The sequence below is a fragment of the Engystomops pustulosus genome, chromosome 11 (assembly GCF_040894005.1).
Source record: "Engystomops pustulosus chromosome 11, aEngPut4.maternal, whole genome shotgun sequence".
In the NCBI taxonomy this organism is placed as follows: domain Eukaryota; kingdom Metazoa; phylum Chordata; class Amphibia; order Anura; family Leptodactylidae; genus Engystomops; species Engystomops pustulosus.
The window spans coordinates 63,890,928-63,918,826 of NC_092421.1; the positions used below are offsets into that span (position 1 = coordinate 63,890,928).

Consider the following 27,899-nt stretch of genomic DNA (forward strand, 5'->3'; position numbering starts at 1 on the left):
GCTGGTTGTATACTGGGGGGTCTGGCTGGCTATATATTGGGGGGACTGGCTCGCTATATACAGGCGACTGACTGGCTATATACACGGGGGGGCTAGCTGTATACTTGGGGACTGACTGACTATATACAGGGGGGCTAGCTGTATACTTGAGGGGAATGGCTGGCTATATACTGGGGGGGTGGCTACCCATATTACTATAATACTGCCCCCATGTACCAGAATATAACTACTATAATACTGCCCCCTATGAACAATAATATAACTACTGTAATACTGCCCCCTATGTACAAGAATATAACTACTATAATACTGCCCCCTATGTAGAAGAATATAACTACTATAATACTGCCCCCTATGTAGAAGAATATAACTACTATAATACTGCTCCCTATGTACAAGAATATAACTACTATAATACTGCCCTATGTACAAGAAATATAACTACTATAATACTGCCCCCTATGTACAAGAATATAACTACTATAATACTGCCCCTATGTACAAGAATATTACTATAATACTGCCCCTATGTACAAGAATATAACTACTATAATACTGCCCCTATGTACAAGAATAGAACTACTATAATACTGCCCCCTATGTACAAGAATAAAACAACTATAATACTGTCCCCTATGTACAAGAATATTACTACTATAATACTGCCCCTATGTACAAGAATATAACTACTATAAAACTGCCCCCTATGTACAAGAATAGAACTACTATAATACTGCCCCCTATGTACAAGAATAGAACTACTATAATACTGCCCCCCTATGTACAAGAATTTGAACTACTATAATACTGGCACCTATGTACAAGAATATTACTACTATAATATTGCCCCCTATGTACACGAATATTACTACTATAATACTGCCCCCTATGTACAAGAATATAACTACTATAATACTACCCCCTATGTACAAGAATATAACTACTATAATACTGCCCCCCTATATACAAGAATATAACTACTACAATACTGCCCCCTATGTACAAGAATATAACTACTATAATACTGCCCCCTATGTACAAGAATATAACTACTATAATACTGCCCCCTATGTACAAGAATATAACTACTATAATACTGCCCCCTATGTACAGGAATATAACTACTATAATACTGCCCCCTATGTACAGGAATATAACTACTATAATACTGCCCCCTATGTACAAGAATATAACTACTATAATACTGCCCCCTATGTACAAGAATATAAATACTATAATACTGCCTCCCCCTATGTACAGGAATATAACTACTATAATACTGCCCCCTATGTAGAAGAATAGAACTACTATAATACTGCCCCCTATGTACAGGAATAGAACTACTATAATACTGCCCCCTATGTAGAAGAATAGAACTACTATAATACTGCCTGCGGATTGACAGCTTCTCTCCGTGTACTTCCTGTCTCTCCTGGTCGGGTCGGGTCGTGGTCTCGGGGGAGGCTAGGGGGGCGGGGGTCTCTGGTTCCCAGGCTTGTCTCTTCTGACCTCACAGGGAGGGGCAGAGACAGGGGAAGAGTGTGCGCTGAGCTCTGGTTAAGGATCATCTTGCTCGGGGTCTATGACAGGGAGAGGAGCCGCTGCCGCACACATGGAGAAGTATAAAGGTAGGAGACTCCGTTACCGCATGGTCCTGTGCACACTATGTATAGCGGCTGTACCGCCATGTATCCTCTCATGTAGCTGCGCTGTCACATACACCAGAGGGAATCATTAGGTTCTTATAGCAGGGACGTGGCTGTATACAGGGGGCTAACTGCACAGTATATAGGACTGTACCGTACACAGAGGGATTTAACTGCACTGTATATAGGACTGTACTGTATACAGGGGGGTAACTGCAGGGTATATAGGATGTACTTTATACTGGGGAACTAACTGCAGAGTATATAGGACTGTACTGTAAACGGGGGTAACTGCAGAGTATATAGGACTGTACTGTATAAAGAGGGGCAAACTACAGAGTATATAGGACTGTTCTGTATATGGGGGTAACTGCAGAGGACTGTATAGGACTGTACTGAATGTCGGGAAGCTGTAGAGTATGTAGGACTGTACTTTAAAAAGGGGGACTAACTGCAGAGTATTTAGGACCGTACTGTATACAGGAGGGGGGGGGGGGGGTAAATGCAGAGTATATAAGACTGTTCTCTATACAGGGAGTAACTGAAGGATATATAGAAGCGTACAGAATACATGGAGTATGGTATTGTGCTGTGTATGGGGGTATAACTGCAGCGTATATAAGACTGTACTGTATACAGGTCATTGTATATGTCCATGCCTCCTATGGTGCTAGCCTCAGTTGCCTCCCTATGGTGCTAGCCTCAGTTGCCCCCCTATGGTGCTAGCCTCAGTTGCCCCCCTATGGTGCTAGCCTCAGTTGCCCCCCTATGGTTCTACCCTTAGTTGCCCCCTATGGTGTTAGCTCAGCTACATTGAAGCCAGCAGATCCTGCGCAGTAGTCACAGCTGGGTGATGGCAGCATCGATACCTTGGGTTGTCACTGATAGGAGTGAGTGACAAGGACAGTACATATTCTATATCTTTAGTCCAAATAGAGATGATACATAGGTATAGCTTGACTAGAGCTGGAGCAGAGATCAGAGCCCTAAATCTACACCCAAGTGTAATGTGCAGGAATGTGTCACCCTCATGTATCATCCCTGCCCTGCACCTCAGTGGATGGATCTCAGAAGTGGAGTCGGGGGATCTCAGGTTACATTGTATCCATGTGTCTATGATGTTGTTACATTGTATTTCAGCTCTGTTGTGTTATGTGTGATACATTGTAGTTACATTGTATCAAGTGTTGTGATAAACCATATCCAGAATTCATTGTTGCTACATGTTGATGCTGTGTCCTCTGGTCAGGGGCTTCTGGTCACACAGAGGGTCTCCTGCATTGTTCTCAGGGTCATGTGGTGACCCCTGATCTCTTGTGTCTTCTGATCCGGTGACTCAGTTTGAAATAATTCAGTTTTTAACCTTAAAAGTGTTGCCTTTAATACAAGGGTTGTTGATGTGGTTACATTGGTTTTAATAAAATCTAAGTCATGTGAACCTGCCCTTATAGCCCCATCATCATCAGGAGATGCCTAAACATCAGAGGTCAAGGGTAAGTGCAGCCAGGACTCTAAGGGTATGGTCACATGGTGCGTTCTTGATCAGTTATTGGTCCGTTCCTGGAGCGTTTTTAAACACACTTAAATGCATGGGTTTTTGCATGTTTACCATGTATTTGGCTGGTTTGGCTCTATTTTTCTTCATTTTTGAAAGTGTAAGCAGCTACGTTACCATTTTCACAGCTGCTTAAACTTCCACAAATGAAGAAAAACTAATTTAAACCAGCCAAACACATGGTAAAGATGCAAAAACCCATGCGTTTTAGTGTTTAAAAACGCACCAGGAAGTACCAATAACTGACCAAGAACGCACCATGTGACCGTACCCTTAGAGTCCTGGCTGCACTAACCCTTGACCTCTGATGTTTAGGCATCTACTGATGATGATGGGGCTAGAAGGACAGGTTCACATGACTTAGATTTTATTAAAACCAATGCATATTTTTCTAGTGGAGCAGGAGAAGCCGAGGATGAGCCTACAATTCAGGATAATATATTTGCACTTGCATAGGGGCAGATCATGTGAGGATTGGCATCGATCTTGACATCTAATCCTCAACGTCTGCTTCAGTGACTGATTATTTCCCTGTCTGCGGCCTCCACCACAGTTACCAAAAGGGTTAAGATTTGTCATGTTTTAAGGCCTTGGATACAAAGGAGAGGGATGCCCTGGTGGTCTGGGTCCAGACTCATTTCAATGGCAGGCACTACCAGTGGCTTCTGCAGTACTGAGCATGCATGTGTATAGGAGAGTCGAGAGGAATAGCTTATGTAGAGGAAGCATTTCAATGACCCACTGAACGTGTACAGGCATTTATAGTATAGGAAGCAGAAGAAAGAATAAACTGCAGCCGGTAGTCACTCAGCTTTCCCAGATACAGATATAACTGAGTATTTTAGCTTCTTCAGTCGCTTGTGTCCATTTCACACCCACAAATAACGCATCCGTTTGAGTATATGTTGTAAATATCCTTTTTATTAACATCCATATGTTACATATGGACTGTGACATATGGATTTATATTCGAAGATTGTAGTTTCTTCAAGTGTGTCCTCACACTGCTGTGCTCTGTGCACTGAGCCGCTTTACAGCCCCTCTCTTCTACTCTCAATGCCAATGTTGACAGCGATGTAATCTGCGGCAGATCTCCTCTCCTCAGCTGTTGTATTGTGTTTCAGAGCGCAATGTAAACGCCACCTAGGAACGCAGCCTCACACTGGTTGCAGAGAACACAGAGAACAGAAGTGTGAGGACACCCCTCAAGCGTATGTTCCCACATGCTGACAGTACATATAACAACCTTGTATCTCTCTGAAGCTGCTGGGACTTGTAGTCCTACATCATGTGCTTCCCCCCCCCCCCCTTTAGTTAATCTCTGCTGCTCCTGAGTGTTTATCCTTCATGTGGAGATTTCCACTATCATAGGGAGTCGCTGCTGTGTTTTTTATGTCCTAATTTTCCATTACTACATTATCCTTGGCTCCTACAGTTAGGGGGGGGGGGGTATTACTCCAATTAATCCAGTTTTCTTCATTACTTTAATATAATGAATTCCAAACAACTTATAAAGACAAAAACATTCCTTAAAGGGTTGTTCCGGGAGATTGTACAAGAATATGGCGCAGTGTCTAATAACTTCATGGGATAGGTCATTAATATTCAAATATGGGAGTTCTGTGCCATGCTACCCCCCCCCCCCCCCCCCACTGCTTAAAGGGAATGTTAGACGATAATTGCTATGTCTTCTGTTCTTCACAACGTTATATATTTAGTATCAGATCTGTGTGGTATACAAGTGCAATAGTCTGCAGCCACACCACATATACATACACTGCAGAGGGGCGGCCATGGCCGGGTCACAGAGAGCCAGACCCCACAGACCTCATATTACCTTGTATCCCCGTGGTAGGACATTATGATTCAGATATGTGTAATAGGGGAGGGGTAGTGATAACGGATTCCCCAGATTACGGAGATATTGTGAAGGAACTGGGGGGGGGGATGCAGCTGCAGGTACATGATGAGAGAGATAAGTCCCGTCTCCGAATGATGTCTATCACCCGGCACCTCACCTGCAGGGATCCAGTTACACTCAGATATTTAGGGGATGGTCCTTAGGCTTTGTCTCAGCACACCTGAGATGTGAGTGATGGGTGACTAATGGGGTAGACGAAGCGTAGAAGGATGACATCTTCCATGACAATGGTCAATGAAACTTCATTAGCTTCCAGGACTGATGTTCAACATTTTAGACAACTTTTCCATATTTACAAGTTGGAGGTTATTGGGGGTCTCTGTACTTGCTGTCAGTGAATGGGAATGTGTTGGTGTGGGGTTGGGGGGTGGCAGAAGCACCTGTTCCTATATATAGAGCTATGAGTGACTAGTGGTGGTCTGCTTCCTCTGTGGATCTGTCATTTTCAGGGGATTTCTCTACTTCTTTCAGTAATAATTATAATAATAACAATTCTTTATTTATATAGCGCACACAGATTACGCAGCGCTGCACAGAGCTTACAAATCGGTCCCTGTCCCCAATGGGGCTCAATCTTATCGACCTACCAGTATGTTTTAGAGTGTGGGAGGAAACTGGAGGACCCGGAGGAAACCCATGCAAACAGGGAGATAAAAAAAAACGTTTTGCAGATGTTAACCCTGGGACTTGAACCCAGGTCCCCAGCGCTGCAAGACTGTAGTGCTAACCAGTAATTATCTTGGCCACCTTGTCTCCGGCCCAGGAGGGACACAAGTATTTGGGCACCCGTACATCACCCATTCATTGTCTTATATGACAGAGGTAAGGGGGGCACCCATACATCACCCATTCACTGTCTGATATGACAGAGATAAGGGGGCACCCATACATCACCCATTCATTGTCTGATATGACAGAGTATTTCAGAAACTGCTGATCTACTGGGATTTTCACACACAACCATCTCTAGGGTTTACAGAGAATGGTCCGAAAAAGAAAAAACATCCAGTGAGCGGCAGTTCTGTGGGCGGAAATGCCTTGTTGACGCCAGAGGTCAGAGGAGAATGGGTAGACTGGTTTGAGCTGATAGAAAGGCAACAGTGACTCAAATCGCCTCCCGTTACAACCAAGGTAGGCAGAAGAGCATCTCTGAACGCACAGTACGTCGAACTTTGAGGCAGATGGGCTACAGCAGCAGAAGACCACATCGGGTGCCACTCCTTTCAGGAAACTGAGGCTACAATTTGCACAAGCTCATCGAAATTGGACAGTAGAAGATTGGAAAAACGTTGCCTGGTCTGATGAGTCTCGATTTCTGCTGCAACATTCGGATGGTAGGGTCAGAATTTGGCATCAACAACATGAAAGCATGGATCCATCCTGCCTTGTATCACCGGTTCAGGCTGGTGGTGGGGGTGTCATGGTTTGGGGAATATTTTCTTGGCACTCTTTGGGCCGCTTGGTACAACGCCACAGCCTACCTGAGTATTGTTGCTGACCATGTCCATCCCTTTATGAGCACAATGTACCCAACATCTGATGGCTACTTTCAGCAGGATAATGCGCCATGTCATAAAGCTGGAATCATCTCAGACTGGTTTCTTGAACCTGACAATGAGGTCACTGGACACAAATGGCCTCCACAGTCACCAGATCTCAATCCAATAGAGCATCTTTGGGATGTGGTGGAACAGGAGATTCGCATCATGGATGTGCAGCCGACAAATCTGCGGCAACTGTGTGATGCCATCATGTCAATATGGACCAAAATCTCTGAGGAGCTTCCAGCACCTTGTTGAATCTATGCCACGAAGAATTGAGGCAGTTCTGAAGGTAAAAGGGGGTCCAACCCGTTACTAGCATGGTGTACCTAATAAAGTGGCCGGTGAGTGTATGCAAAATACATGGGGATCGTTGTTAGCGATTTGTTACTTTGTATCAGTACAGGTAAGAGCTGCAGAGAGAGAATGCCCTGTACAAATACATTGTAGCAAACTGTGCTGTGAAAGTACCAGAATGGAATTGGTTCTCTGGATGCAAACTAGATTATCTCTCCTCACTGACAGCAGCCGAGATCAGTCTCTGAGACTCCTGCAAATACTTTGTGTTTTGTAAGAAATTCCCAGCAGATCCAACATTCCTGATCCTGGGGGAGGGAAACGCTCCCCTCTCTATGATTATCACACAGGGGGGGCGCAGCGTCTCAATCATAAACAGGAAGTCATGATTACAAAGTGGAGTGGAGTACCTATCTATAGACTGCCGACACACCTCATACAGCAGAAGTGTCGTCCCCTTGTGATCCCTAGAAGCGGATTTACACAGCCTCATCTCCAGCCTAAAATAATTACTGGACATTGGCTCATAGCAAAAGTGACTCAAATGTAACAAGTCCTTTCCTATGACTGACTGAAAGCAGAGATCCAGTAGCTAAAGAACCGAAACACAACATCTATCAGAAAGTGACAGAAATGTATTTCTTAGGCTAAATTCACACTACAGTTCCTTCCCTCTGTTAAAAATGTGACGAATGGAGGTGTAAAGGAGGTTTAACGTACAGTATACGTTCAAAATCCCATTGATATCAATGTAGATTTTATGTCATCCATTATCCATGTGTTTTCTGTCCAAAAAACGCATGGATAACGGAACCCTGCCAAAACGGTACATTAGGGATGACATCAAATTGACATTGATGTCAATGGGATTTTAAGTGATACGTTAAACCTCCGTTAAACCTTTATTCTTTACTTTTTCGACGGAGGGAAAGAACGTAAAGAAGGAGCGGTAGTGTGAAATGAGCCTAAGTCAGAGATTTCAAGTTCACAGAATTTTTTGACTTTCTGTCATCCAAACAGTGCGATTACATTGCATTAACGTTGTATTTAGCGTAAACACAATGTGTGAACACGGCCTCAAGACGTTTTTCTAATACTCATTGGGGCTCATTTACTAAGGGTCCGAATCCAGCACTTTCGTTGGGTTTCCTGACGATTTCTGATTTGCGCCGAATTGCCCCGGGATTTTGGCGCACAAGATCGTATTTTGGCGCATCGGCGCCGGCTTTCACGTGAGTCGGACAACCTGACAGATTCGGAAAAACCGCAGAATTTAAAAAAGAATTTGTGTCGCAAGATCAGCACTTACATGCATCGGGGCGAAGAAGGTGAACTCCGGTGGACCTCGGCGCAGCAGCGACACCTGGTGGATAATGGGCGCACGGACCTTAGTGAATCCTGGCAGACCGGAATCCTCATTGGACAACGCGCTGCGGGATTGCGACTGGAACGGGTAAGTAAATGTGCCCCATTTGGTTTTTTTTTCACATATTTTATGACCTCTGCTTGCAGTCAGTGAACTTAACGTAGGGAAGAATAGATATTACCTGCACTGATACAGTGTCACAATCTATCTTCAGGTGATGGTGAGGCCTCCACAACCCCACATAATAACAGGACTGGAAGGAACCCCCTTCAATGTACAGATCATCTTTTGTATCAGAGCTGAGGTGTTGTGTCATTAGCAGCCTTGTCCAGAGCGGAGTCACTTCTTCAAAATAATAAATCTCCAGACAATGTAAGAAGCTGAAGAGCTAAAAGAGGAAGCACCTCAGAGGCCGTCACCTGCGGGAAGTGGGTGATGTGCCAGGAAATGCAGAACCAGGACCCCTACAAGCACCCACAGGACCTGCTCCTATAAGCACTTATACACCCCAGGACCACCATCCACATGAACCCACATACCCGAGGACCCCCTCATACACACACCTGTCATCACTGAGGCATAGATTTTTATCTATTTGGCCATGTCTGATGATTCACAATTTTTGCTGATTCGGCACCTGTCCTCCATTCTCTGGATTCTCCTATAATCTTCCAGTAGTTGGACAAACAAGACATAAGTACCCCCTTCTGCTTCTCCCCCTTCCTTTGACTTTGTGAAGGGCTTGGCTCGCCCCGGGATTCCTTCTAGTACAATGGATTTGTTTTTAGAAGCCGGACCCAGAGTCAGGTGATGGGGATTGTTTTTAGGATATTTTACAAATACAACATCTAGGTCCAAGGAGTGGACATTGTCTGGTGGATGTATATAGTGGAAACATATATTGGAGCCCCTGTGTCTTTGCCCCCCCTCCCTTTTGTCAGGTTTAGCTGCAGATTGTGTTGTCCGTGTTGTCACCTTCCCTTTAATGGCCGTCATTGTGCTTCTGCTACAATGCTAATGAAAGTAAACATTATTTTTAGAGGCCCCTTGGGTGGAATTATTCCCCATGGCGCGGGCCCTATTGTTCTTGGCTGTGCCCTTCCTGCCCCGGAGTCATGTCACTAGAAACCTTTCACATCTTTTGAAGTGAAGGCGCAGTCATCTGACTTGTGGAATAGAAAGTTTATTTTCTGTGGGGCTCCCTCCTAGACCTCGACTTCCTGATGTTCCAGGTCTCAATTTAATATTTATGATCGTGCTGCTTACTGTATTTTGCACATGTGGCCCCACTGTGTCCTGGTATAGATCAGAGAAAGGATGAGATTTCTGGTTGCTGTTGTTGAATGGTCCAAACTCCAACATGGGATGTCATGTGACTGTATCCGATAAATGTGAGCCCCCTCTAACTATGTCCGCAATCTTAAATTCAGTTAGTGTTATGGCCCCACTCAAGAATCTCTAGAAAACAGACCCCCAAACTAACACCAAAAAGACCCCAGACAAAACCCCTAAACTAACACCATACAGAAAGACCGCAAACCCCTAAACTAACACCAAAAAGACCCCAGACAAAACCCCTAAACTAACACTGTATAGAGAGACCCCAGACCTTTAAACTAAGACCATATAGAGAGTACCCAGACCAGACCCCTAAACTAACACCATATAGAGACCCCAGACCCCTAAACTAACACCATATAGAGAGACCCCAGACCCCTAAACTAACACCATATAGAGAGACCCCAGACCCCTAAACTAACACCATATAGAGAGACCCCAGACCCCTAAACTAACACCATATAGAGCAGTGGTTCTCAACCTGTGGGTCGGGACCCCAGCGGGGGTCGAACGACCAAAACCGGGGGTCACCTAACGTCATCAGAGCTGCAATTTTACTGTTTTTTTACTGCATGTTGCATGGTTTGGGGTCACCACAGCATGAGGAACTGTATTGCGGGGTCACAGCATTAGAAAGGTTGAGAACCACTGATATAGAGAGACCCCAGACCCCTAAACTAACACCATATAGAGAGACCCCAGACCCCTAAGCTAATATCATAAAAACATTCTCCAGAACCCTAAATTAATACCATATAGGGAGACCCAAGACCAGATCCCTAAACCAACACCATGGGGCTCATTTACTAAGGGCCCCGCGGACCGCACTTTCGTCGGACATTTTAACGCACACGATCGGATTTTTGCCCAATCACGCTGGGTTTCATGCGACACAAATTGGGGATGCGCGCCGTCGGACGATCCGACGGATTCGGACAAACCGCAGGATTTTGCTTCAAAATTGTGTCGCTAGCCAAGCACTTACGTACTCCGGTGCACTTACGAACCCCGGCGCCTGATCAGGGAAGCAACACATGCAGGATATCGGGCGCACGATCTTCATGAATCGCGGCAGAGTTCATCCTTGTCGGACAGTCCCGATCAGGGATTGCGCAGGGACCGGGTAAGTAAATGCGCCCCCATATGTCCCTTTTCCTCATAAAACGCCGCCCTACCAGGTATCCAGGTCTTGTTCCAATTTATAACCAATTAGAGAAAAGCTTTTATTACTTCAGCTACTTAGGGAAGGTTAAAGCTGTGTTGTGATTGGCTGCCTTAGGTGACAAGCAGATCCCTCCATTACAGTCAGTAATAAATCGTTGGAGAACTTGACTAATAAATGGACAACGTCAGGGAGAAACGTAACTGGAATCTGAGACTGATTGACAACTATTCCTTGTCTACGGATGGATTCACAGTAAGAAGGAAATATAAGTAGCAGGATGATGATTTTGTAATACGGGACTTTTCCAGGACTTTCCTGAGGAGACATTATCAATGCACTTCCCGCACACTCCCTTTAAGAGGAATGAGGTGACATCCATCCATAATGAGGACACTGCACTGTGATTGGTGTATGCGGTCGTGTCCAACTATCCCGAATTTTCAGAACTTATTCTGTATAATCGTTCATGTCCCTATAAGCTCAGCCTTAGAAAATGGCGATGGCAAACATCACCGAAAATGTATCTCCAGACCAGTTTGGAGGAGTCTTGGGACAGGGACCATCTGTAAATGTCCTGATTTTGCCAGTAGAAAAGTTAGATACTGATGGGAACCAGTTCCTTATAAGTCCCTTATTTTCAAAGAGATCCTCCCATCAGTACCAAAAATTGGAAGGAATTGGTCCTTAATGGTGAAGTGGAGAGCTGCTAGCGGTGGTAGTGGGTAAATGGTGGAGCAGGAAAGTGGTAATGGGTGATTGGGAAAGGATGGCCAAAGCACAGGGTGAATGGTGGAACTGATAGCAGAAGCACAGGTGAATGGTGGAGCAGGGAGCTGACAGCTGTGGATGTGGGTGAATGGTGGAGCAGGGAGCTGACGTGAGAAGCACAGGATGAAGAAGTGGGGAGCTAATAGCAGTGGCTAAGCATAAATGGTGGATTAAAGATCTGACAGCAGTAGGAGGTGAATGGTGGGGCAGGGAACTGATAGCAGAAGGGTGAATGGTGGAGCAGGGAGCTGATAGCAGAATCACAAGGTGTATAATAATAATTCCTTATTAATATAGCGCACACAGATTACGCAGCACTGCACAGAGTTTGCCAAATCATTCACTGTCCCCATGGGGTTCACAGTATGTTTTGGAGTGTGGGAGGAAACCAGAGGACCAAGTTATCTGTTATTTTAGAAAAATAAATTTCCATTCTATCATTATGCAAATGAGCATCTTGCTGTACTAAGGTCTTTAGGGCTAGTGAGACTGTGAGTCGTCTTCCTATGCCGACCAGTACCCAACACCCCCACTTTACTCAGCGCCCAACATCTTCCATAGCAGAAAGAACAAAGCAGGAGCACCAGCAGTCACAGCCCCGCCCCTGGTGCACCAAACAGCTCATTTGCATAAACATATAGGTTTTCACTAAAATTAAAAATCAATGGGAAACATGAAAGGTATATTTGAAAAGTTATAAAGAGCCCAGCAAGATACTGATTTTACTTATTTGTTAGTCGATTTTCAGTAAGACTATTATAAAACATTAGAGTATAATAAAAATGATTAAGATCCTGTATAGAAGTCGCAGGGAGAGGTTTCTATTCCGATTGTTCCTGTTTCCTAATGGAATTATGAAAGACAAGAAGATGAATGGTATTCATGTAATGCTCTATTACACACATAGATCTTACTGATAACACCTTGGTCTAATTATAAACTGGAGTCATTACTAGGTCCAGACATTACCATAACTAATACTAAGCTAATAGCAGTGATATGGCAGACTCAAATAGTGTAATAATAATAATAATAATAATAATATGAGCATCTCGATCTACACATGCTGCATAAAGCAAGACAAGAGATGCAACACAATACTTACAGGTTCCCGGCATCCATCGCCTCCAGCTACAAGCACGTGTTGGCCTCTGATGGTAAAGTGATTGTGCCCTGCCTCTCATTGGTCTGGCGGAGATAACAACAGAGGCACAGGGTGAACAATGGAGCAGGGAGCTGACAGCAAAAGCACAAGGCGAATGAAAGAGCAGGGATCTGACAGCAGAGGCGCAGGGTGAATGGTGGAGCAGGGAGCCGACAGCAGAGGCACAGGCTGAATGGTGGAGCACAGAGCTGACAGTAGAGGCACAGGGTGAATGGTGGAACAGGGAGCTGACAGCAGAGGCACAGGGTAAATGGTGGAGCAGGGAGCTGACAGCAGAGGCACAGGGTGAATGGTGGAGCAGGGAGCTGACAGCAGAGGCACATGGTGAATGGTGGAGCAGGGAGCCGACAGCAGAGGCACAGGCTGAATGGTGGAGCAGGGAGCTGACAGCAGAGGCACAGAGTGAATGGTGGAGCAGGGAGCTGACATCAGAGACACAGGGTGAATGGTGGAGCAGGGAGCTGATAGCAGAGGCACAGGGTGAATAGTGGAGCAGGGAGCTGACAGCAGAGGCACAGGGTGAATGGTGGAGCAGCGAGCTGACAATAGAGGCACAAGGTGAATGTCGGAACTGACATAAGGGGCATAGGGTGAACGATGGAGCAGGGAGCTGAAAGCAAAAGCACAAGGCGAATGATAGAGCAGGGATCTGACAGCAGAGGCACAGGATGAATAGTGAAGCAGGGAGTTGACAGCAGCCGTGAATGAATGGTGGAGCAGGGAGCCGACAGCAGAGGCACAGGCTGAATGGTGGAGCAGGGAGCTGACAGCAGAGGCACAGGGTGAATGGTGGAGCAGGGAGCTGACAGCAGAGACACAGGGTGAATGGTGGAGCAGGGAGCTAACAGAAGAGGCACAGGGTGAGTGGTGGAGCAGGGAGCTGACAATAGAGGCACAAGGTGAATGTCGGAATTGACATAAGAGGCATAGGGAGAACGATGGAGCAGGGAGCTGACAGCAAAAGCACAAGACGAATGATAGAGCAGGGATCTGACAGCAGAGGCACAGGGTGAATGGTGGAGCAGGGAGCTGACAGCAGAGCCACAGGGTGAATGGTGGAGCAGGGAGCTGACAGCAGAGCCACAGGGTGAATGGTGGAGCAGGGATCTGACAGTAGAGGCACAAGGTGAATGTCGGAACTGACATAAGGGGCATAGGGAGAACGATGGAGCAGGGAGCTGACAGCAAAAGCACAAGGCGAATGATAGAGCAGGGATCTGACAGCAGAGGCACAGGATGAATAGTGAAGTAGGGAGCTGACAGCAGCAGTGAATGAATGGTGGAGCAGGGAGCTGACAGCAGAGGCACAGGCTGAATGGTGGAGCAGGGAGCTGACAGCAGAGGCACAGTGTGAATGGTGGAGCAGGGAGCTGACAGCAGAGACACAGGGTGAATGGTGGAGCAGGGAGCTAACAGAAGAGGCACAGGGTGAATGGTGGAGCAGGGAGCTGACAATAGAGGCACAAGGTGAATGTCGGAATTGACATAAGAGGCATAGGGAGAACGATGGAGCAGGGAGCTGACAGCAAAAGCACAAGACGAATGATAGAGCAGGGATCTGACAGCAGAGGCACAGGATGAATAGTGAAGCAGGGAGCTGACAGCTGCAGTGAATGAATGGTGGAGCAGGGAGCTGACAGCAGAGGCACAAGGTGAATGGTGGAGCAGGGAGCCGACAGCAGAGGCACAGGGTGAATGGTGGAGCAGGGAGCTGACAGCAGAGGCACAGGGTGAATGGTGGAGCAGGGAGCCGACAGCAGAGGCACAGGGTGATTGGTGGAGCAGGGAGCTGACAGCAGAGGCACAGGTTGAATGGTGGAGCAGGGATCTGACAGCAGAGGCACAGGGTGAATAATGGAGCAGGGAGCTGACAGCAGAGGCACAGGGTGAATGGTGGAGCAGGGAGCTGACATCAGAGACACAGGGTGAATGGTGGAGCAGGGAGCTGACAGCAGAGGCACAGGGTGAATGGTGGAGCAGGGAGCTGACAGCAGAGCCACAGGGTGAATGGTGGAGCAGGGATCTGACAGTAGAGGCACAAGGTGAATGTCGGAACTGACATAAGGGGCATAGGGAGAACGATGGAGCAGGGAGCTGACAGCAAAAGCACAAGGCGAATGATAGAGCAGGGATCTGACAGCAGAGGCACAGGATGAATAGTGGAGCAGGGAGCTGACAGCAGCAGTGAATGAATGGTGGAGCAGGGAGCTGACAGCAGAGGCACAAGGTGAATGGTGGAGCAGGGAGCCGACAGCAGAGGCACAAGGTGAATGGTGGAGCAGGGAGCTGACAGCAGAGACACAGGGTGAATGGTGGAGCAGGGAGCCGACAGCAAAGACACAGGGTGAATGGTGGAGCAGGGAGCCGACAGCAGAGGCACAGGGTGAATGGTGGAGCAGGGAGCTGACAGCGGAGACACAGGGTGAATGGTGGAGCAGGGAGCCGACAGCAGAGGCACAGGCTGAATGGTGGAGCAGGGAGCTGACAGCAGAGGCACAGGGTGAATGGTGGACCAGGGAGCTGACAGCAGAGGCACAGGGTGAATGGTGGAGCAGGGAGCTGACAGCAGAGGCACAGGGTGAATAGTGGAGCAGGGAGCTAACAGCAGAGGCACAGGGTGAATGGTGGAGCAGGGAGCTGACAATAGAGGCACAAGGTGAATGTCGGAACTGACATAAGAGGCATAGGGAGAACGATGGAGCAGGGAGCTGACAGCAAAAGCACAAGACGAATGATAGAGCAGGGATCTGACAGCAGAGGCACAGGATGAATAGTGAAGCAGGGAGCTGACAGCTGCAGTGAATGAATGGTGGAACAGGGAGCTGACAGCAGAGGCACAAGGTGAATGGTGGAGCAGGGAGCCGACAGCAGAGGCACAGGGTGAATGGTGGAGCAGGGAGCTGACAGCAGAGGCACAGGGTGAATGGTGGAGCAGGGAGCTGACAGCAGAGGCACAGGGTGAATAGTGGAGCAGGTTGCTGACAGCAGAGGCACAGGGTGAATGGTGGAGCAGGGAGCTGACAGCAGAGCCACAGGGTGAATGGTGGAGCAGGGAGCTGACAGCAGAGCCACAGGGTGAATGGTGGAGCAGGGATCTGACAGTAGAGGCACAAGGTGAATGTCGGAACTGACATAAGGGGCATAGGGAGAACGATGGAGCAGGGAGCTGACAGCAAAAGCACAAGGCGAATGATAGAGCAGGGATCTGACAGCAGAGGCACAGGATGAATAGTGAAGTAGGGAGCTGACAGCAGCAGTGAATGAATGGTGGAGCAGGGAGCTGACAGCAGAGGCACAAGGTGAATGGTGGAGCAGGGAGCCGACAGCAGAGGCAAAGGGTGAATGGTGGAGCAGGGAGCTGACAGCAGAGACACAGGGTGAATGGTGGAGCAGGGAGCCGACAGCAGAGACACAGGGTGAATGGTGGAGCAGGGAGCCGACAGCAGAGGCACAGGGTGAATGGTGGAGCAGGGAGCTGACAGCAGAGACACAGGGTGAATGGTGGAGCAGGGAGCTGACAGCAGAGACACAGGGTGAATGGTGGAGCAGGGAGCTGACAGCAGAGGCACAGGGTGAATATTGGAGCAGGGAGCTGACAGCAGAGGCACAGGGTGAATGGTGGAGCAGGGAGCTGACAGCATAGACACAAGGTGAATGGTGGAGCAAGGATCTGACAGCAGAGGCACAGGGTGAATAATGGAGCAGGGAGCTGACAGCAGAGGCACAGGGTGAATGGTGGAGCAGGTAGCTGACAGAGGCACAGGGTGAATGGTGGAGCAGGGAGCTGACAGCGGCAGTGAATGAATGCTGAATTTTGCTGCTGCACAGGAATGAGTCATGAGGGGAATGATGTAAGCATGTCCAGGGATGACCTTTCATTCGCTCATGACCTTCCTGCTCATACAGGGGTAGCTGAGCTTGTCATGGCTCTCTTCTATATGACATCATGCCTGCGGACCCCCATACACAGAGCCCCCATTATAGTTATGGTGGTCCCAGGGACAGCAGTGATTGCATTAGGATGGAAGGGTTAAAGGTTTAGCATTGGAGTCGCTTCCAGTCTGCCTCCCGCCTCTCGCTGACAATCAGGCGATTGTCCCCGCTCCCGGCCCCGATAGAGGGGAGACATGAAAGGGTTTTTTGTTGGCCGGTTCCTCTGAATTCTGAAATACTGTAATGAAAGTTAATGGCACATGTGGAGAAGCTGGAAAATGACAAGCGGCCATTATACAGGACAATGGCGCTGTGTGTCTTCACCGCATAACGTGACCGCTGTCTGTTACGCCGAGATAGATACAAACCCTCAGCTGTCAGACACTGTACTCAGAAGGATATCCCGAAAATTATAAGGAAATTACAGAGGATTACTGTGTTATTATATGTTATCAGTGATGTGCAACATCCCACACCGGGGCCTAGCCTTTTCTTGGGGCCTGAAGGGCCGGGGCACAGAATACTGGAGTGGATGGCGGTTGTGGCCTAGGCACGCTTTGGTCACGGTGCTTGGTATGGGGACCGGAGGGCTGTCCTACAGCCTGGCAGGTCTCCAGCAGGTGGTGTGTGCAAGAAATATGGAGGGAGAGTACTGGTTCTCCCTGGGGCAACCCCTGAGTGTCTGTATGATGTGTCCCCGGGTCATGGATGGGGAACCCGTGGTGGTAACAGCCGTATCCAGGGATTAAACGGAGGCAACGTTGTGCATATCAACTTACAGTTCTTTATTGAACAGCAGGCAACGGCCAAAAGATAACAGCAGATTCACAAGCTGGAAGAGTCATGGAGAGCCGGTCCACAGGAAGGTTACACACAGCCTGGTATTAGCTTCAGGCTGGGCTGGAAGAGATGGAGCTAAGTCCATATGGGGGATCTCTGCTCTGGGGCTTAAGTCTCCTGACTTGCCCTGGGTGCTAGGCAGTGGCCTGAGGCACCTGTGGTTCCTGGTATCAGGACTCTGGCTGTTGCAGCACATACATATGCGGTTATCCTGCTTACTGGAGCTGACATGTGCTCCAAGATGGAGTCTTGCTCTACTCCTGTGCTCCTGCCCACCAGGGGTTTATCTACTCCCTTGGTCAGGTGGAAGCACTCTCCAATCAGCTTCCAGCTTGCTTTTCAGGGGATATCATTGGTTATTAGCATTTCACATTGTTAACTCTTGCCTTACCAGGCAATGGCTTCAGCTGCCATTACTAAGTTTCCCATATTACAGCTTCTGACATGGAGAGGGACACTCTCGCAGCACCTACCTAACCCTTTGCATCTGCAGCACTGTTGCAGATGCCAGCAGTGTAGTATACGGAGTCCTGGGTGCTGGGGTCCTGTATTTGCCTGGCACTCACATTGAGATGACAGATCCCAGAGTTTGCCTCTTCCTGTGACTTGTGATAAGATTTTCTTTGAAATCTCGTCCTGCCTGGAGCCAAGGGCTATAAATAGTAGCTGCAGAGCCTCCATCAAACTTCTACTAAACTCATTAGTGCAGTGATCGAAAAGGACTTGGAGAAGCCAGGGTCACAGCCATACCCCATAGGACCCCCATAGATGCTGCTGCTCCGATACCGTGTCACTTCCCAGCTTCATGCCCCTTAGCCCACCCTGTCCAGGAGGAGACCCTCCTATATTCATGCTGAGCCCCCCATCAACTCAATGACAGCACTACAGCATAGCTCCCAACCGTCCCGATTTTGACGGGACTTTCCCGTTTTTCTTACCTCTGCCCCGCGTCATGGGCAGCTATGAGATTGTCACGGATTTTCCCCCAGGTCCCGCTGTGTCCCGGCGCTCTGTCCCCATAGTAAATACTTTGAAAGTCTGAACTCACAGAACAGAATGGCTTCTACAGACATCGGGAGGGAATCCTTTTCAGAGAAGTGTCGGGCTTAGCGGAGAGAGCAGGGACCACGTCATCAGCTTCAGATCTCTATCCATATATGGTCACTGCATCTCCTAGGGTTCCCCAGAGCAGACATCGGGCAGGGAATCCTTTTCAGAGAAGTGTCGGCTTAGCAGAGAGAGCAGGGACCACGTCATCAAGTCAGATCAGCATCTGTCCATATATGGTCTCCAGGGCTTCCCCAGACACAAGCTATTTATATAATTAAATTAAATAAAGTTTTGGCCCGGCAGAGATTCACACCTGGGACCCTCTGCGCCATAGACAGAAGCTTAACTAACTGAGCTATAAGCCCAGTGATACTTATCAAAGGATTTCTGGTAACTAAGAAGTGTTATCTGCCACTGTTACACTGTGACACAGACTTACTGCACTGATATATAGAGAGGGATCTTCTCAGAGATTATTGTAATTATTGAGACTATTATTATTATTATAAATTTTTATTATTTTTATTATTATGGAGGTGATTATTAATAATAGTAAAAATAATAATAATAATCATCTCAATAATAATAATAATAGTCTCAATAATTACAATAATCTGAGAAGATCCCTCTCTATATACCAAAGCATTAAATCTGTGTCACAATGTAACAGTAGTCATAGTTCTTAGTTACCAAAATTCTCCACCTTGTTAATTGCTGAGATTATAGCTCAGTTGGTTGGGGCACTGTGTTATTATTGTACATGGACACTGCAGATTCTGGGTTCAAATCCCAATGAGGATAATTTTTTTTTTTTTTATTGAGATGATTTTTATTATTATAATATGGTTAAAATTTGGGGCGTGGCCAGGGAGTGATTGGGGGTGTGGCTCAGGGGGATCGCCGCGGCACGCTACGCGTGGCGCCATTTTGTCCCTCTTTCCCTTTCACAAATGTTGGGAGGTATGCTACAGAGAACACTGACACTACAGGGTCTATCATTATAATAGTCACAAACAGTATATTGTATACTATGCAATAAGCTCACACAGGATAGGATTAGATACACAGCTCATCAGACAGTATCACACAGGATAGGATTAGATACATGTGCAACATCCCCCACCGGGGCCTAGCCTTTTCTTGGGGCCTGGAGGCAGCCAGGGCCCAGGATACCGGAGTGGCTGGCGATTGCGGCCTAGGCACACTAGTGTCACGGTGCTTTGTATGTTTACATTCCAGTTTACAACACAGCCATATAATTGGATAACACATTACACCAACTTAACTATTGCCTGTTCAGGCAGAGGTTACAGCTGCAATTACATAGAGGGTTCATGACTCCCTCAGACAGCTCCTAGCCTGGAGAGGGCACTATTCGCGACTACCAGTCTACCTATGTATTGGCGTGGGTGTTGCACATGCAACACCCCTGCCTATGCATAGGCAAGGTGGTTGTTGCAAATAGCACCCTCTCCTTGTCAGCATCTGTCTGGTGAGCCTGCGCAACTCATCCAGAAGCTACTTCTAGGAGAACTTAGTAATTGTAGCGCCTGCCTGGTAAGGCAAGAGTTAACACTGTGAGATGTTATTGTCCAGTGATTTTCTTGTAAAGCAAGCTGGAAGCTGAGTGGAGGAATGCTACCACCTGACCAAGGGAGTATATAAAGCCCTGGTGGGCGGGAGCGCATGGTCTTCTAAGAGAAGCAGACGTCTGTTGTCTGAGCGGGAAGGAGCGAGACTCCATCTTGGAGTCAAGTCTAGTCAGAGTGAGCAGCACACGTCACTACCAGGAATCACAGGGGCCTCAGGCCAGGGCCCAGCAACGCCTCAAGGAGCTTCTGTCTTGTTGCTAGAAGATGGAATTCAGTAGAGATAAGTTATATAATAAGATATTATTTTCTATGTGCGCCCTTTGTTATTCAGAGTAAATGTTTCCTCTCAGTCCGGCAGCTGTGTGCGAGCGTCTTCTCGTGTCCCACAGCCATTGGCTGTGGTCATTCCTTGGTCGTCGTCTGAGCGGAGAAGCCGATTCTTCTCTTCAGCTGAAAGAACTTATTTATTTTTTCTTTTGTTTTGGTAAATTAACCTTCGGGTACATTCACATGGCGGTGTGCGCATGCGATGGTGAGGAGGAGGAGGTGACCCCTCTCCCATCTATAGAAAACAGCAGCGAACTATTCTGCCGGGCCGCCATTGCCGTCTATGGGGACGTACAGTATATGCGGCCGCATATATATCCCCACAGCGTGTGAATGAGGCCTAAATGTTTTAGGACTGCAGTGTATGAGTAGAAAAGGAATTATTTTCCCGTCCATCTAAGACTGAGCAAAAAGTATGCAAATACAAAAGTATGCCATACAATGCACATGTAACGGCGCCATGTACTGCACAGCTAACAGCCCCATACACTGCACAGGTAACGGCGCCATACACTGCACAGCTAACAGCCCCATACACTGCACAGGTAACGGCGCCATACACTACACAGGTAACAGCGCCATACACTGCACAGGTAACGGCGCCATTCACTACACAGGTAACGGCGCCATACACTACACAGGTAACGGCGCCATACACTACACAGGTAACGGCACCATACACTACACAGGTAACGGCGCCATACACTACACAGGTAACGGCGCCATACACTACACAGGTAACGGCGCCATACACTACACAGGTAACGGCGCCATACAATGCACAGGTAACAGCGCCATACAATGCACAGGTAACAGCCCCATACACTGCACAGGTAACAGCCCCATACACTGCACAGGTAACAGCGCCATACACTGCACAGGTAACTGCGCCATACACTGCACAGGTAACTGCGCCATACACTGCACAGGTAACAGCGCCATACACTGCACAGGTAACAGCGCCATACACTGCACAGGTAACAGCGCCATACACTGCACAGGTAACAGCGCCATACACTGCACAGGTAACAGCGCCATACAATGCACAGGTAACAGCGCCATACAATGCACAGGTAACAGCCCCATACACTGCACAGGTAACAGCCCCATACACTGCACAGGTAACAGCGCCATACACTGCACAGGTAACTGCGCCATACACTGCACAGGTAACTGCGCCATACACTGCACAGGTAACAGCGCCATACACTGCACAGGTAACAGCGCCATACACTGCACAGGTAACAGCGCCATACACTGCACAGGTAACAGCGCCATACAATGCACAGGTAACAGCGCCATACAATGCACAGGTAACAGCCCCATACACTGCACAGGTAACAGCGCCATACACTGCACAGGTAACAGCGCCATACACTGCACAGGTAACAGCGCCATACACTGCACAGGTAACAGCGCCATACACTGCACAGGTAACAGCGCCATACACTGCACAGGTAACTGCGCCATACACTGCACAGGTAACAGCGCCATACACTGCACAGGTAACAGCGCCATACACTGCACAGGTAACAGCGCCATACACTGCACAGGTAACAGCGCCATACACTGCACAGGTAACAGCGCCATACACTGCACAGGTAACAGCGCCATACACTGCACAGGTAACAGCGCCATACACTACACAGGTAACAGTGTTATGAACTATACAGGTAACAGCCCCATACACTGCACAGATAACAGCGCCATACCGTGCACAGGTAACAGCCCCATACACAGCACAGATAACAGCGCCATACCGTGCACAGGTAACAGCGCCATACACAGCACAGATAACAGCGCCATACCGTGCACAGATAACAGCGCCATACCGTGCACAGATAGCGGCGCCATTCTCTTCATAACACTGCTGTGTGGCAGTCAGAATGACATCATCACATGGCGGCTCATGACATCAGAGCTGCACAGCTGTGGCCCAGACCTAATGCTGGAGCGAGGAGCTGAGGAACACAACTACTTATCAGATCCATGTCCCACCTCTCGGGGCCCGGGACTGACCCGAATATCATGATATTGTATGGACTGGTCACAAACACTAAATGTCTGATTGGAAAATTCCTAAAATAATCTGTGATTGATATAAAGATGAAAAAACTGCAGAGACAGATGTGGAGGGACGAGGTTGGTTTGATGTCAGATCAAGAAATGTTGGTTTCATTCTTTGTCCAAAAGAAAAGATTGTTCTAATCATCAGGCAAACAGATGAGCGCTGGACGAGCCATTCACAGAAGAGACACAGGAGGACCCTGCCAGGAGCAATGTGCTGCAGGGGGACCCTGCCAGGAGCAATGTGCTGCAGGGGGACCCTGCCAGGAGCAATGTGCTGCAGGAGGACCCTGCCAGGAGCAATGTGCTGCAGCAGGACCCTGCCTGGAGCAATGTGCATCAGGGGGACACTGCTAGGAGTAATGCGCTGCAGGAGTACCATGCCAGGAGCAATGTGCTGCAAGAGGACCATGCCAGGAGCAATGTGCTGCAAGAGGACCATGCCAGGAGCAATGTGCTGCAGAGAGACCCTGCCAGGAGCAATGTGCTGCAGGCTGCAGAGAGACCCTGCCAGGAGCAATGTGCTGCAGGCTGCAGAGAGACCCTGCCAGGAGCAATGTGCTGCAGGCTGCAGAGAGACCCTGCCAGGAGCAATGTGCTGCAGGCTGCAGGAGGACCCTGCTAGGAGCAATGTGCTGCAGGCTGCAGGAGGACCCTGCTAGGAGCAATGTGCTGCAGGCTGCAGGAGGACCCTGCCAGGAGCAATGTGCTGCAGCAGGACCCTGCCAGGAGCAATGTGCATCAGGGGGACACTGCTAGGAGTAATGCGCTGCAGGAGGACCATGCCAGGAGCAATGTGCTGCAGGAGGACCATGCCAGGAGCAATGTGCTGCAGGGGGACCCAGCCAGGAGCAATGTGCTGCAGGCTGCAGAGAGACCCTGCCAGGAGCAATGTGCTGCAGGCTGCAGAGAGACCCTGCCAGGAGCAAAGTGCTGCAGGCTGCAGAGAGACCCTGCCAGGAGCAATGTGCTGCGGAGGATGGCGGTATAGTGTGACAGAGGCCTGAGTGCGGTGCATAGGATGGCGGTATAGTGTGACAGAGGCCTGAGTGCGGTGCATAGGATGGCGGTATAGTGTGACAGAGGCCTGAGTGCGGTGCGTAGGATGGCGGTATAGTGTGACAGAGGCCTGAGTGCAGTGCGTAGGATGGCGGTATAGTGTGACAGAGGCCTGAGTGCAGTGCGGAGGATGGCGGTATAGTGTGACAGAGGCCTGAGTGCGGTGCGGAGGATGGCGGTATAGTGTGACAGAGGCCTGAGTGCGGTGCGGAGGATGGCGGTGTAGTGTGACAGAGGCCTGAGTGCGGTGCATAGGATGGCGGTATAGTGTGACAGAGGCCTGAGTGCGGTGCATAGGATGGCGGTATAGTGTGACAGAGGCCTGAGTGCGGTGCATAGGATGGCGGTATAGTGTGACAGAGGCCTGAGTGCGGTGCGGAGGATGGCGGTATAGTGTGACAGAGGCCTGAGTGCGGTGCATAGGATGGCGGTATAGTGTGACAGAGGCCTGAGTGCGGTGCATAGGATGGCGGTATAGTGTGACAGAGGCCTGAGTGCGGTGCATAGGATGGCGGTATAGTGTGACAGAGGCCTGAGTGCGGTGCGTAGGATGGCGGTATAGTGTGACAGAGGCCTGAGTGCGGTGCATAGGATGGCGGTATAGTGTGACAGAGGCCTGAGTGCGGTGCATAGGATGGCGGTATAGTGTGACAGAGGCCTGAGTGCGATGCATAGGATGGCGGTATAGTGTGACAGAGGCCTGAGTGCGGTGCATAGGATGGCGGTATAGTGTGACAGAGGCCTGAGTGCGATGCATAGGATGGCGGTATAGTGTGACAGAGGCCTGAGTGCGGTGCATAGGATGGCGGTATAGTGTGACAGAGGCCTGAGTACGGTGCATAGGATGGCGGTATAGTGTGACAGAGGCCTGAGTGCGGTGCATAGGATGGCGGTATAGTGTGACAGAGGCCTGAGTGCGATGCATAGGATGGCGGTATAGTGTGACAGAGGCCTGAGTGCGGTGCATAGGATGGCGGTATAGTGTGACAGAGGCCTGAGTGCGATGCATAGGATGGCGGTATAGTGTGACAGAGGCCTGAGTGCGGTGCATAGGATGGCGGTATAGTGTGACAGAGGCCTGAGTACGGTGCATAGGATGGCGGTATAGTGTGACAGAGGCCTGAGTGCGGTGCATAGGATGGCGGTATAATGTGACAGAGGCCTGAGTGCGATGCATAGGATGGCGGTATAGTGTGACAGAGGCCTGAGTGTGGTGCATAGGATGGCGGTATAGTGTGACAGAGGCCTGAGTGCGGTGCATAGGATGGCGGTATAGTGTGACAGAGGCCTGAGTGCGATGCATAGGATGGCGGTATAGTGTGACAGAGGCCTGAGTGCGGTGCATAGGATGGCGGTATAGTGTGACAGAGGCCTGAGTACGGTGCATAGGATGGCGGTATAGTGTGACAGAGGCCTGAGTGCGGTGCATAGGATGGCGGTATAATGTGACAGAGGCCTGAGTGCGATGCATAGGATGGCGGTATAGTGTGACAGAGGCCTGAGTGTGGTGCATAGGATGGCGGTATAGTGTGACAGAGGCCTGAGTGCAGTGCGGAGGATGGCGGTATAGTGTGACAGAGGCCTGAGTGCGGTGCATAGGATGGCGGTATAGTGTGACAGTCTGGTCACCGCCATATCTCTGCACTTTCAGTTCTCACCTGGAGTTTGGGTCTGAGCAGACGCTGGATATGAGTCACTGCCCCATACAAAGGCTCTGATCACACTCAGCATCTGGAAGCCACAACCGATGCCACATATTAACCATGTCCTGACTGAGGCTCTGTCTTATATGTCCTCCTCATCCTGCCGTCACTTATAGGGGATTTTTAGGGGGTCATTGACTCCCAGTCCTGGTAATTCATACTCCCTGGCAGGTGATAAATGACTCAGCTCTGATGGTGGGGGAGATAAATCCTGACATATGTGAAGTGTATGATTTCCTCTATGAGTTCTGGGGCAGGAAGAACGTCCTTAACCCCTTCCTGTATAAGAGCGTAGAATAAACACTGCGGCAGGAATGTCTGAGGAATCTCTTCCTGTTCTTCACATCAGATTTTCACTTTTGTTATCATTGCAATTTCTGCTGATTTCCCCAAAATAACAAATCCCCCGATAAATAGAAGTCAATGGTCTTGTTTGATATTCACTAAACACTGTAAAGATGTGTGAATAGACACCTATGGGTACTATGGGTTTCCCGGCTACCCGGGGATCGCGCCGGGGATTGTGTTGCACGCGATCGGATTGTTATTGCAATCGCACGCGACACAAATCGGGGGGCGGCCATCAGGCGATCTGACGGATTCGGACTATGCGCGGGTTTTAACATTTAAATTTGTGTCACGCGTCAAGCGCTTACATGCACCAGGAAGAAGAAGGTGAACTCCGGCGGACCTGAGCGGGGAGTGACACATGCAGGATATCGGACGCAGGATCTACGTGGATCGCAACACAGTGCATTATCGTTGGAGAGTCTGGATCGGGGACCACGACTCGGACAGGTAAGTAAATGTGCCCCAATGTATCACATATCAGAATGTTGCAGGTTTTCTTATAATCGCAGACACTTATGAGCCACAGGGGCAAATACCCCAGACAGGTCAGCGGAGCAGAAGGGTCTATATCAGTGTCATCTGAAGACCCCCATAAGTATAAAAATTTTCTCATGTGTATGGGGGGACCAGTCAAAGGGATTTGGGACACTAACTCCCCCCCACCTCAGGTCCATATGGACTAGTGGATTAGTGTCCCAAATAGCCCAATGTGAGCGCTGTCCAGGCCGGAAGACAAAATCCAAACACTTGTGAGTCCGATGACCTGCGACAGACCTCCTCATTGGACCCATCTCTGGTGCTCTCATGTATAAGGCCGGTGGCACACGTAGCGTTTCGAACCGCATCCGTTTTTGACCAGTTTTACCAATTATCTTAATTAAAACAGGTCAAAAACAGATGCGTTTTCAAAAAACGCATTCGTTTTTTTTAACGGACTGCTTCAAAACGGCCCAAAAACTGGTTCAAAACACCAGGGGTTCAGTGTCTCTAATCACCCTGACCGGTTCCCTTTAAGTTCTGTGGGTTCTGAGCGGAGGCTGTAGCAGGTGTCCCCCATTGTAGCCTTGTCTTACACTGTGAATCTGCAGCCTCAGGGACTGTTCACACAGGGCAGGTTACTCCATACATGTGCCCGTAAGTAAAATTTTGCAGATTTGGTGCAAATTTCTGCAGGAAAATGGCGACCTTCAGCTGCAACAAACCTGTGGCACCTCCGCCCCCCTCCCTGACAGTCTCCCCTGAAAACCTAATGATTAGAATACTAGAACCAACACCGACGGATCTGCTGCCATGTACTGGGGTTCTGTGCCTTAGTACCAGGTCCCAGAGGTCACTGCTGACCCCCTACATTTGCCGCCCGGCTCAGCAGTAACGTCAGATTATGTGGGTCCACTTGTAGCCTTCAGAAAAGAAATTCAGGGTCTCATCCTCATCCAATATCCTATATATATATATATATATATATATATATGGTATATCCTATATCTTCACCCTTTAGGCGCTGAGCTGCAGGGAGTCAGAGAGTACTGGGATCTACTGATCTACACACGTCAATGTGGGTTTATAGGTGGCGCGGGGAGACATAAGGGTTTAGGTGAGCAAGAAGAGGGAAGTATCACACAGGATAGGATTAGATACATGGTTTAGTAGACAGTATCACGCATTATAGGATCAGATACACAGCTCAGCAGACAGTATCACACATGATAGGATTAGATACACATCTCAGCAGACTGTATCACACATAATAGGATTAGATACACGGCTCAGCAGACTGTATCACACATGATAGGATTAGATACACGGCTCAGCAGACAGTATCACACAGGATAGGATTAGATGCACATCTTGCAGACTGTATCACACAGGATAGGATTAGATACACAGCTCAGCAGACAGTATCACACATGATAGGATTAGATACACAGCTCAGCAGACAGTATCACACAGGATAGGATTAGATGCACATCTTGCAGACTGTATCACACAGGATAGGATTAGATGCACATCTTGCAGACTGTATCACACAGGATAGAGTTAGATGCACATCTTAGCAGACTGTATCACACATGGTGGGATTAGATATATGGCTCAGTAGACCGTATCACACATGATGGGATTAGATACACAGCACAGCAGACAGTATCACACATGATAGGATTAGATAGACATGGGGCAGACAGTACATGATGGGATTGGATACACTCATGGTACG

The 27,899-nt window shown here is 48.6% G+C and overlaps 1 protein-coding gene across 1 annotated transcript in view; it reads left to right on the forward strand.

The window, feature by feature from the left end:
• The first annotated feature begins 1,490 nt into the window (after positions 1–1,490).
• AFAP1L2 (actin filament associated protein 1 like 2) overlaps positions 1,491–27,899 on the forward strand; it is a 75,923-nt gene continuing 49,514 nt past the window's right edge. Inside the window, exon 1 of the mRNA XM_072131170.1 lies at positions 1,491–1,628. Coding sequence (XP_071987271.1) covers positions 1,583–1,628 — 46 coding nt within the window. The 5' untranslated portion in view covers positions 1,491–1,582. The remainder of the gene's footprint in view (positions 1,629–27,899) is intronic.